At 36.6% G+C, this 18,453-nt stretch overlaps 1 protein-coding gene across 6 annotated transcripts in view; it reads right to left on the bottom strand.

Annotated features, from left to right (window-relative positions):
• Positions 1 to 18,453, bottom strand: part of CCDC141 (coiled-coil domain containing 141) — a 239,919-nt gene that overhangs the window by 13,772 nt on the left and 207,694 nt on the right. For 5 of the 6 annotated variants that reach the window (XM_006151644.3, XM_027773111.1, XM_027773114.1 and 2 more), the window contains 5 exons: positions 14,473 to 14,613; positions 13,581 to 13,775; positions 11,955 to 12,138; positions 8,795 to 8,907; positions 2,144 to 2,260 (listed from right to left, as the gene is read on the bottom strand). In XM_006151644.3, coding sequence (XP_006151706.1) covers positions 2,144 to 2,260; positions 8,795 to 8,907; positions 11,955 to 12,138; positions 13,581 to 13,775; positions 14,473 to 14,613 — 750 coding nt within the window. The remainder of the gene's footprint in view (positions 1 to 2,143; positions 2,261 to 8,794; positions 8,908 to 11,954; positions 12,139 to 13,580; positions 13,776 to 14,472; positions 14,614 to 18,453) is intronic. The other variant, XM_027773112.1, reaches the window with a different exon arrangement.

The following is an 18,453-nucleotide window of genomic DNA, read 5'->3' as shown; positions in this document are numbered from 1 at the left end:
ATATCTGTAGATTATTATTTATTTATTTATTTATTTATTTATTTAGGTCACAATGGGGATAAGTCCAGGAATGCTGCTATTGGCCTCTGGTAGGTACAGCCAAGAATGCAGCTAAACATCGTACGATGTACAGGACAGTCCCTTAAAACAGAGAATTCTCTGGCTAGAATGTCAATAATGCTATGGTTGAGAAACCTTGTTTAGATCAATTGAACTAACAAAAGACCACTTGATATAAGACTACGTAGGGTTCAATAAGGTAACTAAGATTTGGCAGCTTTAGCTTGCCCAGAGAGGAGCCAGAGTTTAAATGGCTCAAAACCAGGGCCAGTAGATGGTGTGGTGGTTAAGGGGCTGGATTCTTACATGGTCCACCACAGTTCAAGTTCCAGACCTGGCAGCCTGAAAGTCACACTGGGTGCACATATATGTGTGCCCAAAACCCTGAGAGAATAGAGGAGAAGGGATTACAGCATGGTCAACTCCCCTAGAGGGTGATTTCTCAGTTGCCTTCTCTCTTTCTCTCTGTGGCAAGCGCATGTGCCCTGTGGACAAAAACCTAAAAAAACAAACAAAATGCAGAGAACATTACCCATTACCACACTCACACTCAGACAGCTTTCTTAATGGTCCTTGCTGCCTCACGATTGCATAATGGCACTGAACCTTGATATAGATTTAGCCTGTGGAAAAGGACCTATATGCCTTCCTATATACAAAGTATCATGACTTCAAGCGAACTGTATTGAGTTTTAAAAAAGATAAATCTCTTTCCACAAAATAATTTTAGCAAACGGGGAGGATTTTCGTTTTGTTTATTTTGAACCTTCATGTCACAAGAAGTATAATTTATTAATTTTGGGATAGTTGAGAATAACATTGACTATGCTGATTCCTTTAGCTCCTCAGGAGAGAAATATTGGGAGCAGACAACTTGCAAAGCAAAAAGGCAAGAAATATTTATAGTCTAGCAGCTATGAATAAAAACTGAGCAAGTTATGCCAAGAAGATCATCATGTTGTGGTTTAAATTACTTTTGAAGTAATGATGCCTTTGCATTTTTGATATTTGTGATTTTTGTTACCTGCTTTAATTGATCAATAAATGCATAGGTTTTAAAGTAATTTTAAAATTTCTCTAAGTGTGTATTTTAGATGGATTCTTTGTTTTGGTTTACACACCTGGGAATGCCATCTTAGAGGTCGAGTCTATGAGAATAAGATATGATCTAGTTTCATGTACTAAGACTCTTCAATGGCTAGTGCAAAATAATAAAAATCATGGCTTAGCGTTGTGGTAAAGAGGGAGAAGTAAAAATTGAAGTTGGATTTTAAATATAAAATGAAAATCAGAAAGGCAACTAGAGACAGAAAAAATAAAATTGGTTTGAGGCAATGCAGTGGATTTAAATGGCTGTCTCAAGGCCAATATGAATTGTCATGATTCCAGTATTTAAGAAAGAGGAACTCAGAAGACATAGCCTGGGAGAGGAAATAAGGATGAAGCAAGAAGTAGAAAGTAAGGAGTGAGGAATTCACATTGCATTTACATTGAGAGATTTTTTATTTTAAAAAATTATTTATTTTATTACTTACTATTAATTTTTAAGGAGTTTTTTTGTTATAGGGCATGTGCACTTATCAGAAAGACAGAGAAAGATAGAGAGAAAGTGAGAAATCGCCCCCCACCTAAAGGGGAAGGCCATGCCACAATCCCTTCTTCTCCATTCTCCTCTGAAAAGTTTGGACATGTACACACATATGCCTGGCATGAGTTTGAAGCCACTGGGCTCAGGATTCAAACCATGGTTGTTCACGTGAATGTCTAGTGATATAACCATTATGCCTTCTGCTGATACCAGTATTATAATTATTTTTAAGTTTGCTATAGAGCATATGTGCTCACCAGAGTGAGACACAGAAAGAGGGTAAGTGAGAAAGCAAGCTAATAGGCCTGGGACTTAAACCATGGTTGGCCATATGGAAGTCCAGTGCTTAACCACCATGCCACCTACTGGCTCCAACATTGAGAGATTCTATTTGGATAAGTCTGAAGGCTTCAAGTCACTTTTACCTTGCAATTCATATTGACTCTGGAAAACATCAAACCAAAAGTAATGAGTAGCTGAAGCTAAGATTTTTACCTTATTTTTTTCCTCATTGAGCATTGGCTCTTTATTTCTCGTTGGTTCCTTTAGTAGGTCAATGCAATCATCATGGAAGTCCTCCAAATTTGGATTCATCTTCACAATGTCTCCCTGCTGTACAAAGCAATGGTGAGTAAGCCTGGGCCAGGAAAGTTAGAGGAACAGTGCCATACACCAGCTACTTGGAAGAAAACATAGGCCACTTGCAACCTTTCAGCAAATGTATTCCACAGAGACTAATGTACTCCCATGGTGTGATTTATAAAATTACCCCTCCTGGCTCACAGTTTTCCTCCTGCCTCACTCCTGTGATAAAGTTCATTGCCAGGAAAAAAAGATCAGTTATTCAAATGCCCAGCAGGAAAAAAGTAATTGTTACAGTAGGATGTTCCTGCAGGGGCGTTCTCTAGAGAAAGGGATTATTATACATGGCAGTTTAAACCATTAGGAGAGTCTGGGGAGCAGTGACAAGGTAGAAATGATTAAATATCTTTGGTGTAGAAGAGAGTAGGAAATCCAGAAAATCTAGAAGTAAAATGTTTGAGAGACTCTTGGGAAAAGGAAGGAAATATTATTGAGTATAGTAAAGGAAAAAAAAAAAAACACTGAGAACATGGGATGCTTCTTGTAGGTGATAATTTTTATTGCTGCATTTTGTGGAACTTAGTTTTAGTGATAAATGTTTGCAAACTGCTGAGGAACCAGTGTGATGGCAGAGAAAACCGTGAAGGTGAAAGGAGTCACTGATACTCTAAGTGACAGAACGTATGTTTAGCACACTGATTATTCTGCAACAGAAGATTCTCTATTCCACTTGGAATAGAGAATGAACTGTAAAGAAATAGGCATGTTCACCAAAATATGCATGTTATACTGGCTTGGAAGATTCTAGGAGACACACTCAGGCAGAGGCTCAGCTTTTAGTCTCAACTCTAAAATTGAACTGGTATGTATTACTGTATGAGTCATTCTGCTTCAGTACACACTTGATATCTAATTTCAAAATGGCAGCTGTTGTGGAAAGAATGCTAGATTTTGAATTGCGTTCAAGTTCAAATTCCAGATCCACCACTATTGACTGTTTGGCTCCACATCAAGCACTTTTATCTTCTTTGTATTTGTCCCTTTTTTACCTCTAAAACAAAGAGGTAAAACATCTCAGTGTTATTTGGAACTCACTGGAGATAATATATATAAAATTGTTCTGTAAATCTCAAATTAATATTCATTAGAAGTAATTTTTATTAGTAAAAGTCCTTCATAAATCTCAAATTGATATACATTAGAAATAATTTTTATCAGTATTTCAACCTCAACAGGGATCGCTGGACCCACTTTTTAATAGAAGTCTTGTAAACAAGAAGTATGTTATGCTTTTCATACAAACATCTGTCAAGTATTAGCAAGCCTTCTTTGACAAGCTCTTTGTTGCTGTAGCTCACGAGAAGAATGCTGATGCCTATTTTTCTTGCCAGAGAGGTTTTTCCTCATTTCTATATCCACCCAAATAAACCTCTCAGGCTACTTCACGATTCTTCTCTCTACTAATCCTTTGGGCCTTTACTCCAAATGCCAAAATCCTTTCTACAGAGCTGCTTTAAAAGGTAAAGCATGCTGTTAAAAGTTGTGTAAGACACTGTCTGAGGAGAGTCGGAGAGTTTTTTTTCTTAAGTAAATAAAGTATGGTGACTGTGATAAGAGTAATTATATTTAGTAATTATGGTAGTGCTATGGTCTGAAAGTTTTTGCCCCTCAGAAATTCATATGTTGAAATCTGCACCCCCAAAGAGATAGTACCAGGAGGTAGGGTGTTGGGGAGGTAATTAGGACTTTAATGGAGCCTTTGTGAATGAGATTAGTGCCTTTATACAAGAGGCCAGAGAGAGACCTCTTACCTTTCCACCATGTGAAGTTAGAGTAAGAAGACAGCTGTCTATGAGGAAGTGAACCCTCATCAGACATTATATCTGCCTGTGCCTTGATCTTGGACTTCTCAACCTCAGAGCTGTGAAAAATAATTTTCTGGGGGCCAGGAGATGGTGTGGTAGTTAAGGTGCTGGACTCTCACATGATCAACTACTATTCAAGTCTCAGACCTGGTGGCTTGCTTTCTCACTTTTCCTCCTTCTCTCTCTCCCTGGGGAGCACAAGTGCCCTACAGAAAATTTAAAAGAATAATAATAATGACGATAAATAAAATTAAATAAACAAGCCTTGAAAAATAATTTTCTGTTGTTTATAAGTTATCGACTCTGTTGTATTTGGCATAGCAGTTCACATGGACAGATAGGCAGGAAAGAACACAAGTACTATTGGAGAACAGAGAGCAAGTGATACAGTTAAGGAAGGATCTGTGGAGGATGCAATACTGGGGTTTTATTTTGAAAGATGTCTGAATTTAAATAAACAGTCAGAAGGTCATATACTTGAAGTAAAGATTTAGAACAGGGAAGACAGTGGAGATTGGGTTGGGAACTTACAACGTATGTAGAAACACAGTGATTTGGAAAGTCAATTGATGTCAGAACATTGGAAAGCCTTGACTCTGAACTTTACTGGGTATGAGGAGATTGTAGTGAAGTATTTTGAGTGTGAAAATGACATTACATAATTGCATTTAGAAAGGGTTAATTAGTTGGATATATTATTTATTATATATTATATTAGAGGACTCCTGACTAGAAAACAGGGCATCCCAGTAATGGGGTTGAGATAAGAAAAGGGGAAAGTATGGGAAATAAGAAAGCAGGGAAAGGCTGTGAAAATAGCTCTTTCAGGAAGTATAGCCATGAAGGTGAAAGCTGAAAAGGAATATAGCATAAAGAGAGTAGATTTTACTGTGTTTACTTGAAGAACCACAATACACAAAGAAGAAAAGTAGTAAATGATGGATACCCTCAAGTCAGAGGAAGCAGTGATTTTTAGCTTGTTTATCAGAAGACAAGAGAAGCAGCATTATTTAAAATTGCTAAAACAATCCAAATGTCCAATAATAGATGAATAGATTGAAAAAATGTGGCACATATACACTATGAAATAGTACTCAGCCAAAGAAAAACAATGAGACCCTGACAATTGCTAGAAAGTGGATGAATATGGAAGATTTACTACTAAGCAAAGCTAACCAGACTATGAAAAAGAAGCATTGTATGCCCCCACTTAATATATACCAAATATCTACTCCATGACAGAAACTGAAAAGTTGGAAAGCATAAAAGCATGGAGAGCATCTATGGATACTAGAGACAGTGTGGGAGGAGGAGAGGGCAGTAGTGGAGGGTTGGAGGGATGAAATCAAGGGGGAAAAAAGTAAAACATTTAACAGACATAAAAATAGAAAATTATATCTTTATGATAATGTATTTGGTAATATATTTGACTGGACTAATATGCAATATATTCATGGAGAGAAAATTAATTTGGTATGCTTTAAAGATGTACAGTGATTAAGTGTAAAAACTTTTTTTAAGTGAAAAAAAAAGAGAGTTGTGAATGAGATTAGTGCCTTTATACAAGAGGCCAGAGAGAGACCTCTTACCTTTCCACCATGTGAAGTTAGAGTAAGAAGACAGCTGTCTATGAGGAAGTGAACCCTCATCAGACATTATATCTGCCTGTGCCTTGATCTTGGACTTCTCAACCTCAGAGCTGTGAAAAATAATTTTCTGGGGGCCAGGAGATGGTGTGGTAGTTAAGGTGCTGGACTCTCACATGATCAACTACTATTCAAGTCTCAGACCTGGTGGCTTGCTTTCTCACTTTTCCTCCTTCTCTCTCTCCCTGGGGAGCACAAGTGCCCTACAGAAAATTTAAAAGAATAATAATAATGACGATAAATAAAATTAAATAAACAAGCCTTGAAAAATAATTTTCTGTTGTTTATAAGTTATCGACTCTGTTGTATTTGGCATAGCAGTTCACATGGACAGATAGGCAGGAAAGAACACAAGTACTATTGGAGAACAGAGAGCAAGTGATACAGTTAAGGAAGGATCTGTGGAGGATGCAATACTGGGGTTTTATTTTGAAAGATGTCTGAATTTAAATAAACAGTCAGAAGGTCATATACTTGAAGTAAAGATTTAGAACAGGGAAGACAGTGGAGATTGGGTTGGGAACTTACAACGTATGTAGAAACACAGTGATTTGGAAAGTCAATTGATGTCAGAACATTGGAAAGCCTTGACTCTGAACTTTACTGGGTATGAGGAGATTGTAGTGAAGTATTTTGAGTGTGAAAATGACATTACATAATTGCATTTAGAAAGGGTTAATTAGTTGGATATATTATTTATTATATATTATATTAGAGGACTCCTGACTAGAAAACAGGGCATCCCAGTAATGGGGTTGAGATAAGAAAAGGGGAAAGTATGGGAAATAAGAAAGCAGGGAAAGGCTGTGAAAATAGCTCTTTCAGGAAGTATAGCCATGAAGGTGAAAGCTGAAAAGGAATATAGCATAAAGAGAGTAGATTTTACTGTGTTTACTTGAAGAACCACAATACACAAAGAAGAAAAGTAGTAAATGATGGATACCCTCAAGTCAGAGGAAGCAGTGATTTTTAGCTTGTTTATCAGAAGACAAGAGAAGCAGCATTATTTAAAATTGCTAAAACAATCCAAATGTCCAATAATAGATGAATAGATTGAAAAAATGTGGCACATATACACTATGAAATAGTACTCAGCCAAAGAAAAACAATGAGACCCTGACAATTGCTAGAAAGTGGATGAATATGGAAGATTTACTACTAAGCAAAGCTAACCAGACTATGAAAAAGAAGCATTGTATGCCCCCACTTAATATATACCAAATATCTACTCCATGACAGAAACTGAAAAGTTGGAAAGCATAAAAGCATGGAGAGCATCTATGGATACTAGAGACAGTGTGGGAGGAGGAGAGGGCAGTAGTGGAGGGTTGGAGGGATGAAATCAAGGGGGAAAAAAGTAAAACATTTAACAGACATAAAAATAGAAAATTATATCTTTATGATAATGTATTTGGTAATATATTTGACTGGACTAATATGCAATATATTCATGGAGAGAAAATTAATTTGGTATGCTTTAAAGATGTACAGTGATTAAGTGTAAAAACTTTTTTTAAGTGAAAAAAAAAGAGAGGCAATAGATCTTCAGGGGTGAGGTAGAGGTGGGGAAGAAATAACAAATTCTATAAAATGTAATATAAGTTGTATGGTTCATTCATACATTAATGGTGCATTATAATTGCAAAATACAGAAAGCGATTTAACATATGTATTAACAATTTTATACCCATTTCCTCAAATCTGCTTTGGATAATTTATGCTATACACAAAGATTAATTGTAGTGCTATTTAAAGTGATAAAAAGTTTAAAATGTTAATTTTTGCTTCAGGATAAAAGATAATTTGGTTAGGCACCCACTGAATTGAAAGCATTGCAAAATATTTGAATGGAATAGGCACTCAGACTTGACATGAAATTCATACAGAAAAAAGTATTTTTATAAATATATATAATCTGCTTGTAACTGCAAAATTACCACTATGCCTCAACAACAACAATGATCACAAAATAATCTTGGGTATCTTCACATTCAGTCCACAGGGCTACCTTATGATCCATTTTATAGTTTAAGAAACTGGAACTAAGGGAGATTAAATATTGTGTTGTTGGAAAGGTCATGATGTATTTTTTCTATGCAAAAATGTGTCATAACTTTTTTGAGAAATCAATAGCTAGTTATTCAAGCCAGTTGTAAAAACAGCATTAATCAAACTATTTTTTAAATTGATATAGACAAAAAATTATGAATTTCTTGTTTAACTGTTTTTTACCATGACATAGACATGAACATTTTCTTTATAGTTTTATCATCAAATTTCTACTATATTAAAGGTGAAAATTAGTAGATTAATATTTCTGTGAGATTAAATGTTCAATGAATATAATACCTGAGGATTAGTATTATATCTTCTGGTGCCATAATTTGGTGACACCAGATACGTAGAAAGAAAAAAGATCTTGCATGTATTACTTATGAACAAAAATATAAAGCTACTTAATACAGTCTTTCTTTCTTTCTTTCTTTTTTTTTTTTTTTTTGAGAAGTTTTCGCTATAGGGCGCATGCTTTCGCCAGACAGCGAGAAACAGAGAAACAGAAAGCGAGAAATCGCCCCCCAGGGGGGATGGCCACGCCACAATCCCTTCTCCTCCCTTCTCCTCTCGGGATCTTGGACATGCACGCACAAGTGCCCGGCGTGAGTTTTAAGCCACCGGGTCCGGGACACGAACCGCAGTCGACTACGTGGGAGTCCAGCGACATAGCCATTACGCTAACTGCTGGTTCCCCATACAGTCTTTCTTTTGGTTTTAACGGCACACATCCTTTAAGATATGATCCATGGAAATGTGAATGAGACAACTTAATTATGTTTAGCTCTCATTTCCAGCAATATTTTTCTCTGCAGTGATGGAAAAGAAACAGAATTAATTATCAGAAACACCCAGATAATTATGTTATAAAGCTGTGAACAAATGTGCACATTATGTCCCTTGAGAATTTCTATTAGAACATCTTTGCACCAGAAGACATTTGATCAACACATTTTTATTTATATCACTTGAAAATACATATCCTGGGAAAAAGAAATTACCTCCAGTTTGTCTTCAAGTTCTGTGAGAGACCCACATAATTCAGTAATGGATTCAAGAACCTCTTTGTGTTTTGCCACTATTTTCTCAGTGTATTTCTGCCCTTCCTCTAAACCTGGAGAAAAGAAGAAGGAAAAAATAGGCCCAAATGTTAAGTGTCTATCTGGAATAAGTACACATAGATAGTACATTATTAATAAATACATGTCGAACAGGTAAATATACGAATAAAAGCTTTTTTTGAAAAGCCAGGTATTCTAGAAAAATGAATTTGTGTTACTTTTATGTAACTCACATAATGTTGTTACATTAATATTTTAAAGCTCAGTTCTAGTCAATTTCTCCTGTTTAGAATAGTCAGTGGTTCTTCAATGCACAATAATGAATACATTCTTTGGGGTACTGTTCAAGGCCCTCCATAGTAGCTTCAACTTGCCTCTCCCAAATGTGTGTCTCTGTAATTCCCCATGGATTTCATCTCTAGCCAAACTGAATCCACAATTCTTTCTTCAGAATTCCCACATTTACTAAGTATTCTGTTCCACACCAGAAATACTATTCCCTCACTTCCTACTTCTGCCATCAAAATCCTACTGACTCTTCAAGGTCCACCTCAAATGCCAACATCTGTGAAAATGTTCTTGATATTTCCCAACTGGATTTTCCCCTATAGGAATAATAATAACAAGAGTTGCCACATGGTGACTGCTTATTATTAGTATTTGACTCTGACTAAGCACTTTTATGTACATTATCTGCTATAATCCCTATTTCACGAATGAGGAACCTGAAGCTCAAAAGAAACTGTTCAGATGACCCAGACAATATGTGGAAGAACAAGGCAGTAATCCAGGTCTGTGTAGTTTGACCACCTAGGTCAGGCTTTGCTGCACATTGCTGTGGATTGAATTGTATGCCCTCCCCCTTCCTCAATTTGTATGTTGAAATCTCACTCCACCATACTCTGAATGTAACTGCATTTGGAAATAAGGTCTTTAAAGAGGTGATTAAGTTAAAGGGAGGCATTGAAGTGGAGCCCCAATCCAACATGGCTGTTGCCCTTCCAAAGAAGAGACACTAGGAGTTTGCAATGCAGAGAAGGACAATCATGTGAAGAAGCAGTAAGAGGGTAGTCATCTGCATGCCAAGAGAGGGGCCTCAGGAGAATCTACTCTGCCAAAACTTGATCTTGAACTCCTAGCCTCCATAAATGTGAGAAAATTAATTTCTGTTGCTTAAGCCACCCAGTCTGTGATATTTTGTTATCACAACTGTAGCAAACATACCCATTTTACAGCTTTCTCCTTGCACTTAGTGTATCATAACCTCCAGTTTGAGACCATGGTTTTCTGCTTACAGGAACTAGGCCTTACTTGCCTTTATGCTAACCACAGCACTTAGCACATAATAGGTGTGCAAGGTTTTTTTGAGAGAACATTATTTGCGTTTAAATTTGATAATATGTGAGTAATTTGTAAGACTTCACATGACCTTCCTAGATATCTCAAGGGATATAAATTTTAAAAGTGTATAGCTACCTGGGCCAGAGGTGTTATAGTGAGTAAGGCACTGGACTCTGATATGGCCAACCATGGTTTGAGTCCCAGACCTGGAGGTTTGAAAATCATGCTGAGCATGTGTGTGTGCATGCTCAAAATCCCAAGAGGAGAATAAAGAAGGGATTGCTGCATCCATCTTTGGAGAAGGGGGTGATTTCTCACTTTTCCTCTCACTCACACTCTGACTCTCTCCAAAGATGCACACACTCTAAGGTGTATTGTTACCATACTGAACAGATGGTGGCTCATGCCCCTCATGTATTCACTCTCAGTATTCTGTCAATGATTCATTTACTCATCACGTATTTGTCAAGCAGTTAGTATGAGTCATGAAGCAGTAAATGAACAAGCAAAAATCCTTTCCCTCATAGAACTTACACTCTGGTAAGGAAAGCCTGATGCTTATATGTCAGTTGGAGAGAAGGGCTAGAAATATGAACAAAGCAGGATGTGGGGTTTTACATGATGGAAAAAGAATATAACTTTTGTGAGGTCTTTGTCTTTCTCTTGCCTTGGAATTGAAGAGGCACTGGAATAGAGTGGTACAAAATGATCTCTGGGGCCAGCAGGAAGCATGGAGATACAGGCAACTGGACCTCACATGGTTGTCGCTGCAGCCTGAGTCTCAGATCTGGTGGCTTGAAAAACACATAGAGCATGTGTGCATGCTTGCCCAAAATCCTGAGAGGAGAGTGTAGGAGAAGGGATTGTGTTGTGGTCATTCTCCTGGAGGGTTATTTCTCTCTCTCTCCCTCTTGCTGTCTCTTTCCAGCAGGTACATGACCCTATAGCAAAAACTAAAATAAATAAATAAGTTCTCCTCACCTTCAAGAAGCTTATGGTCAAAAGATATATATGAAAAAGTGCAGTCATAGAGAATCTGGTGGCAGCTCTGGGCAGCTAAAGGAAACATTTCTTTTTTTCTAAGCTGCATTGGTCTGGTCACTAGAAATTATTCTTGGCCTTATAAGAATGACACAGAGAACTTATGGGACTTATTTCTCAGAGCCTTCAAAGACTGTCATCATGCAGGGGCTTCTCAAATTGGGGTCTCTTGTAAGCAGAAGGACTTAATGGTATCTTTCCTAGTCATGGAGGAGAGGAAAACAGAATTTGTGAGATGATAATTTGAAGTTCTCCCATTTACTCAATGAGGGAGAGAAAGATGAGTGACACTCTTCCAGCTCTTTCTCAAATCTGCTAACCATAACTTATCTCATAGATATTCCTGTAGAGTTTTGTATGCCTTTCAAGGAATAACTCTAGTGGAAATGAGATTTTTTTTTTTGGGGGGGGTGTCTATATAAACTGAGTCTTTTTCTGTTACCCTGGAAATGAATAACGGGAATGAGAAGGAAAGGAGAATAAGGAAGGAGGGCTTACATAAGGTAGCTAAAAATCAGCAGGTTTATCTCCTGCTGCCAGAAGCTCTCCCCTCTGTTTACCTTTGCTGGTTGTGGGCTCTTATCTTGAGTCTTTTCCCTGAATAGTAGAGGCAGTGAGAACCCTGAAGGGCTTGTCCTATTCTCACTTCCTGTTGGAATTAGGTTCAATATAGATCCGTTCAATGGCAAATCACCGGCTATCTTAAATGAGACCTTACCATATAAGCGCTGAGCAAGGTCAGTGACCTCCTGAATCCTTTCTTCTTGCTGAGGCACTGAGGGTGTGATAAACTTATTGAACTGTTGGTGAAGAATTGCCACAGCTTCCTTTGTCTTGCACTCTGTGGAATATTTTCCAACTCTTACAACTGTGGCAATCGCATCTTCATACCAAAAGTGACACTAAATTAAAATGGGATAAAGCACAGATTACAGACATGCCATCCTAAAGTTCTTAATTTTGACTAGTGAAGCATTAAATTTTAATGTCATCAAACTTGATGTTCATATTGATTTGAACTTTCTAAGTCATAATTAAGAAAATATTGAAATATGATCATGTACTTTACACTTGGATATTAAAGGCACAAATAAGAAAGTATGCATTTGGAAATAATATGTAAATAAATTTTAGAAACTAAATGTATGGAAATATGTTTGAATCTCTTGCTTTCTTACATTTGCCTATAATATCATTCCTAATAGGATTGCCACAGACTTACAAAAATGAACAGCATATGAAGCATTTGGCATTCACAGCAATCTGAATATCAACTAAACGGAAATAAAAAAGCAAAACACTAAAACTCAACATAATGGACTGATATCATTAACAATGTGTGGGTAAAATATTGCCCTATTAATACTCTAATGTATACATTTTCTTTTATGAATGAGATTAAGTTTATGGATGTAGGAAATTTCATCCAAAGAATAGCATTTCATCTTTTTATAATAGAAGTTAGTTATATTTTTAAAGCACAATGGAGAATTGAAGCAGTTTCTCACTAAAAATAAAGAACTGTTATGGAAGGAATGTCTGACCCAGGCCAGAAGTGCCTCTGCTGGGTGAGAAATAGAAACACATGACTCTTAGGAAAGGGTTTTAAATAAGTGCCAGGGAGCTACAGCAAACCTATATACCAGATGTAGAAGAATGATATGCCTGATCTCCTTAATGTGCTGTTAAATCTAACATGTCAGCTGCATTAATGGTAAAGAAAGATGCTTGGTGTCTCAGAATAGTGGGTGACAAAGAACACTCAAGAATTTCTAGCGTAGTGTTTCTTCCATACGAAGTGCACACGTAATAACTTAACCTGTCACATTTGTATATTTTATGTGTACTCTACTATTTTTCTTTTTGACAATAACAAAAACAACACCAATAATGTAATACTGAAAAACTCACGGTATTACATTTTTACCTGAATGTTTTCAAATCCTATGAAATAAATAAGCCTTTTTGAGTATTTTAAACAGGCATTTAGCAGTGAATATAATTTCATGGTAACCTAACTTCTTGAGTTGATGATGTTAGGGGGAAATGAAAACTCTCATACATTTCTGGTAGGAATAAAGTAGTCAAACTTTTCTAAAGAGCAATAGTACAGTACAATCAAAAACCTTGTAACAAAAAGAAGATAACACCAACAAAAACAAACAAACAAACAAAACTAATAACACTCATCCCCTTGGGCCCACCAATACTACTTTTGGACATTATCCAAGGGAAATTATCATAAAGAGGAGCATAAAATCTAGATTTAGTGACAATAGCTAATGCAGCATTGTTTCACGGTAGCAAAATAAAATGTGAAAACATTATAGCAAGAGAAAGGCACCTCTTCTATCATTTCTTGGAGATGCTCAGTCAGGTTCAAATTCTTCTTGTAATCCGTCACAACTTTGTCAAAGTCATCCACGTGTTTTTGCAAATCCTTTACAGCTTCCAAAAGGACTTTAAGCTTATTTCTTGGATAATTTAAGAAAGTATCAGAAGTTTTATTATCAATTTTTTCCATTTTCCTTTTCAAAGCCTGTACAAAAAATAGTTTTTACTATTCAATTTTTATTTAATGATAGTGATTCTTCAAACTGATAGCAATTTAGTTATGAAAAAAACCTTTTGTAGCTTCTGCTATATGTTAAAAATCATAATTTTTACGAATATGTTTTAGAAAGAATGGGTTTTCATACAGTTAGTTTATTGGTTTAGCTTTCAGAAAAAAAATATATATAGTTTACTATCTAGAAGAGTCTATTCCTGACTCTCAGAATAATATGACCCTTTTTTTCAATGAAAAAGATCATAAAATAAAGCATTTTCCTTAATAAACTCACTCTCCCTGGCAAAGACAATTGCATAATGTGATAATACAGGTAGGCATGAGAGGCTAGTAAGTAGAGGAAGAGGGGTGTAAACTGTGTGCGTGTGCATCATGTATGTTTGTGTGTGTGTCAGGGAAGGGGAAATAGAACTAGGAAGGTTGAGTAAGTTTGGTAAAAATCATTTGGGAGCTCAAGATATAAATCAATTTGTTACAAATTTTACACAAAGAACCCAAATTACAAAATAATAGTTCCTTTCAAACCCACTGCTATTAAAAAACCCCACTAGTTACATATCTAGAATTGAAATGCAAAATGATTTTGCAATAGTTGCAAAGGCACACACACACACACACACACACACACACGTACACACACGCACTCTTGCTGCATGTTTCTCATTACCTGCATTTTTTCTGCATACATATCAACTTGTTGAATTTGATATTTAAGAGCCTTCAGGTTCCGAGCTTTTTCATTTTTCTTAGTATAATTAAATTTCAAATTGTTGAATTTTTTTTTAATATCTTTGAATGACTCTTTGAGCTGCAGAGAAAAATAAAAAGGTGATTTTCTTAAAACAAGAAAACTATTATTCAATGTAATACATCAAAGTTACCAAAACACTTCAAACTATTCATAATCTTCACAATGTTTTCTGAGTGACTCTCAATAGATAAGAAATCTTTTAAGTAGGTATACAATGTGATTTTTAATATTCCCAATTCAAGTACTTATAAATTGCTTTTACTTTTTTTTTTAAATTCCCAGAGGCTGCATACACTCACCAAAAAAGAGACAGACTGAGTGTGAGAAAGCACTCCATAATGGGGACATGATTATTTTACAATTCCTTTTCTTCTGTCTCTCCAACTTGTAAAAATTTGGGACATGCACACACATCCACCCAGTGTATTTTCTAAACCTCTGGGGATGGGACTCCAACCATGGTCAGCTGTGTGGTATCAGGCTTCCCTTAACCACTAGGCTATGAGGTTGGCTCTATTTTTAATTATTTTTAAATTTTTAATTAGAATTATAGTATTAGAACATCCCATTGGTCCTTAGGCAGGTAATTGTCTAATATATTATACATAGGCTTACAACAACTCAAGTTTTCTATTTTTTTAAGTTTATTTTCTTTTTTTAACATTCATGATAGAGCCCAAACACACACATGTGTGAGAGAAAGAGAAAGAGATGAACGCCCTCTGCAGAGTTTTGTCATGCTGCAATCCCCTTCCTGCAGTCCTCTAGCCTATTGGATCTTGGGCACTCACACACGCTCCCGACATGTTTCAGGCTGACCCCTCTCGGGAATTCAAAGTAAGTCACCAAGTGGCATCTGGCTTCTCTTGAGCAATGCTTACAACTTTATAATAGAGTTGGCTTTTTATTCATTTCTTGACAGAGAAAGGAGAGAGAGAAAGAGAGAGAGAAGAGAGACAGGTATCCTTGACAGGGTCTCACCACACCATGATCCTCCTGCCCAATCCTTCTAGCCAGTCAGAATCACAGTGTGCTTTGATAAGCCTGGTGTGTTCAGGCCTGGGATCCTGGGCACTTACATGGCTCCAGCACCATGCAGCAGTACCTTATTACCTATGCCATCACGCCTGGACTCTAATATTTTTGTTCTTATTTACTTGAAGTCATTTTCTCCATTTCTTTCTGTTTGCTGAATGTTAATATTTGTCCCAGGTTTGCCAATCTCTTGATGTTCTCTTATAGATAACATGTGTGAATTTATTGACGTTCCAAAGAACTGCTCATTTTGAAGAGGTCAACAAAGTGTTGCCTCTTTTACACTATGTAGATCCAGCATGAGATTTAGTAGGAAAAGAACTTTAATTGCCTAGCTAAAAATTATTTTTCACAAGCAGTTTCCAGAAGAGTTTTACTTCTTAGATAAAGATTATTTACTTCAGAGATCTTTTGACAACAAAAATTACAGTGAGAGTTATTATCAATGATGCAGTTCTAACCAATGTACAGAGTAAGTGGCGATGGCTGTAAACTGGCAGTAGGGTATAGAGCATGACAGCAGGTAACCAGCCCACCTGCGCCAGTGCACCAAAATTCTAAGCATTCCAGTTCCATTAACACGCCACTTTACCTCCCTTCTCTATATTTAGAAAGGATAAGCATACTGACAGGCAACTTTCTCTTTATTACTGGCAATGTGCATTATAGAGGAAACATAAACTTGCTCAGATTATATTGAGGCAATTAACAGCAAGAGTGAACAATGTCATGGTTGATAAATCTGAGCTATAATAAGAAAAGTCAGAAAAAAATTAAAAATTTTCTCAATGACAGAAAAAAAAATCATTTGAGGCCAGGCTTTGTAATGCAGAAAAATATATCTTCTCTTAAAAATGTATGCTTTCTAGGGAACCAGCAGTTAGCGTAATGGCTATGTCACTGGACTCCCACGTAGTCGACCGCGGTTTGCGTCTCGGACCCGGTGGCTTAAATCTCACGCCGGGCGCGTGTGCGTGTGTGCCCAAGATCCTGAGGGGAGAATGGAGGAGAAGGGATTGCGGTGTAACCATCCCCCCTGGGGGTTGATTTCTCGCTTTCTGTCTCTATGTCTCTGTCTGTCTGGCGAGCGCACGTGCCCTATAGCGAAAAAAACCTCTCCAAAAAAAAAAAAGTATGCTTTCTGCAAATGCTTATTTTATTTATTTATTTATTTATTTGTTTTGGAGAGTTTTTTGCTATAGGGCATGTGCGTTTGCCAGAAAGACAGAGAGAGACAGAGAGACAGAAAGTGAGAAATCACCCTCTGTGGGGATGGCCACGCAATCTCTTCTCCATTCTCCTCTTGGGATCTTGGGGACACACATACATGGTCCAGGCATGAGTTTAAGCCACTGGGTCCGGAACTCAAACCGCGGTCAACTACATGGGAGTCCAGTGACATAACCATTATGCTAGTGGCTGGTCCCAGTGCTTATTTTACATTCTGCATATTGGCACAACAAAACCTTGGCCTTATCTTTGACATTTCTTGCAGATAATCATCTATGAAGCCTTAGAAGACTTGCCCACATGGAAATTATAATACCGATATATATATATATATTTTTGCATTGAACATACCCATAAATTAGAGTTACTTTTTTATGGTAAATGAAATGGTTATACTTTAATTTTAAGCTACAGATTAAACCGAACACAGAGACCACATAAAGCTTTTTATCTGGTAGATCTGAAACATTCAGAATGGAAAGAGCTATAACTTAAAAATTTGAAAACTATTTTTCCTATTAGAGCTTGGGAAAATATTTAAAAGACCATATTCAGTTGGTATATTTACAAAATTACCAATAAATACTTTCATTCTGTGACAGTTAATATTTTAATATGCACACATTTGATTTTAGCAGTAAAAATAAATGAGGTCAATTTTATGAGATTGAGAAATAAAGAGACTATTGAATATCCTTATTCATTCACATAAAGCTTTAGCAGAGGCTCCTTTTCCTGCAAAGTCATAATCTGCAGCTATAAATGTAATAACTACATCATTTGAAGAAATCAGAAATTCTTCTTTAAAAAAAAATCCTGAAATACAAGTTACTATTTAGTGAATACAGTTTCTGTTTGAGGTGATGAAAAAGTTCTGCAGATGGATGGATAATGGTGATGGCTGCGTGACCATGTGAATATATTTAACATCACTGGGCACTAACAATGATTAAAATGGTACATTTTGTTTATGTATATTTTACCACAGTTAACATAAAAAATGGGCAGACCAGGTGGCATGGTAGTTAAAACAATTGGATTCTACATAGCTGAGTGTGTAGTTTGAGTCCCAGGTCTGGCAACTTGGAAAATATACAGGGCACATGTTTTTGTGTGCCCAATATCTCAAAAGGAGAATGGAAGAGAAAGGACTGTAGCATGGTTATCTTACCTAGGGGGGTGATTTTTCTCTCTCTGTCTCTGTCAGTCTAGCAAGCACACATGCCATACAGCAAAAACAAAAACAGGCAAATAAACAAAAAGATAAAAATTATTATAAACTGAAGAAAGGGATAAAACATATCTTGTCACTAACATTTATTCACTGGAAATTACAAGTTTATATTCTTATTTTTCTTTACATTATCATGACCTGTATTTTATACTTGAGTCCAGTGTAAAGGAGAAGGACTCTCTCACCAATGTGATAACCCACTGGGTTACATCTAGCTGTTTAAATGGGAAAGTTTAAGGTCTTTTAAAAAAGTATGTGATGTGCCCAAGATCCCGAGAGGAGAATGGAGGAGAAGGGATTGCAGCGTGGCCATCCCCCCTGGGGGATGATTTCTTGCTTTCTGTCTCTCTCTGTCTGTCTGGCGAGTGCACATGCTCTATAGCAAAAACCTCTCCAAA

This window comes from Tupaia chinensis, unplaced genomic scaffold (assembly GCF_000334495.1).
Source record: "Tupaia chinensis unplaced genomic scaffold, TupChi_1.0 Scaffold000322_1, whole genome shotgun sequence".
In the NCBI taxonomy this organism is placed as follows: Eukaryota; Metazoa; Chordata; class Mammalia; order Scandentia; family Tupaiidae; genus Tupaia; species Tupaia belangeri.
The sequence above is the reverse complement of the archived record's forward strand: the minus strand, read 5'-3'. Positions and strand labels throughout refer to the sequence as shown.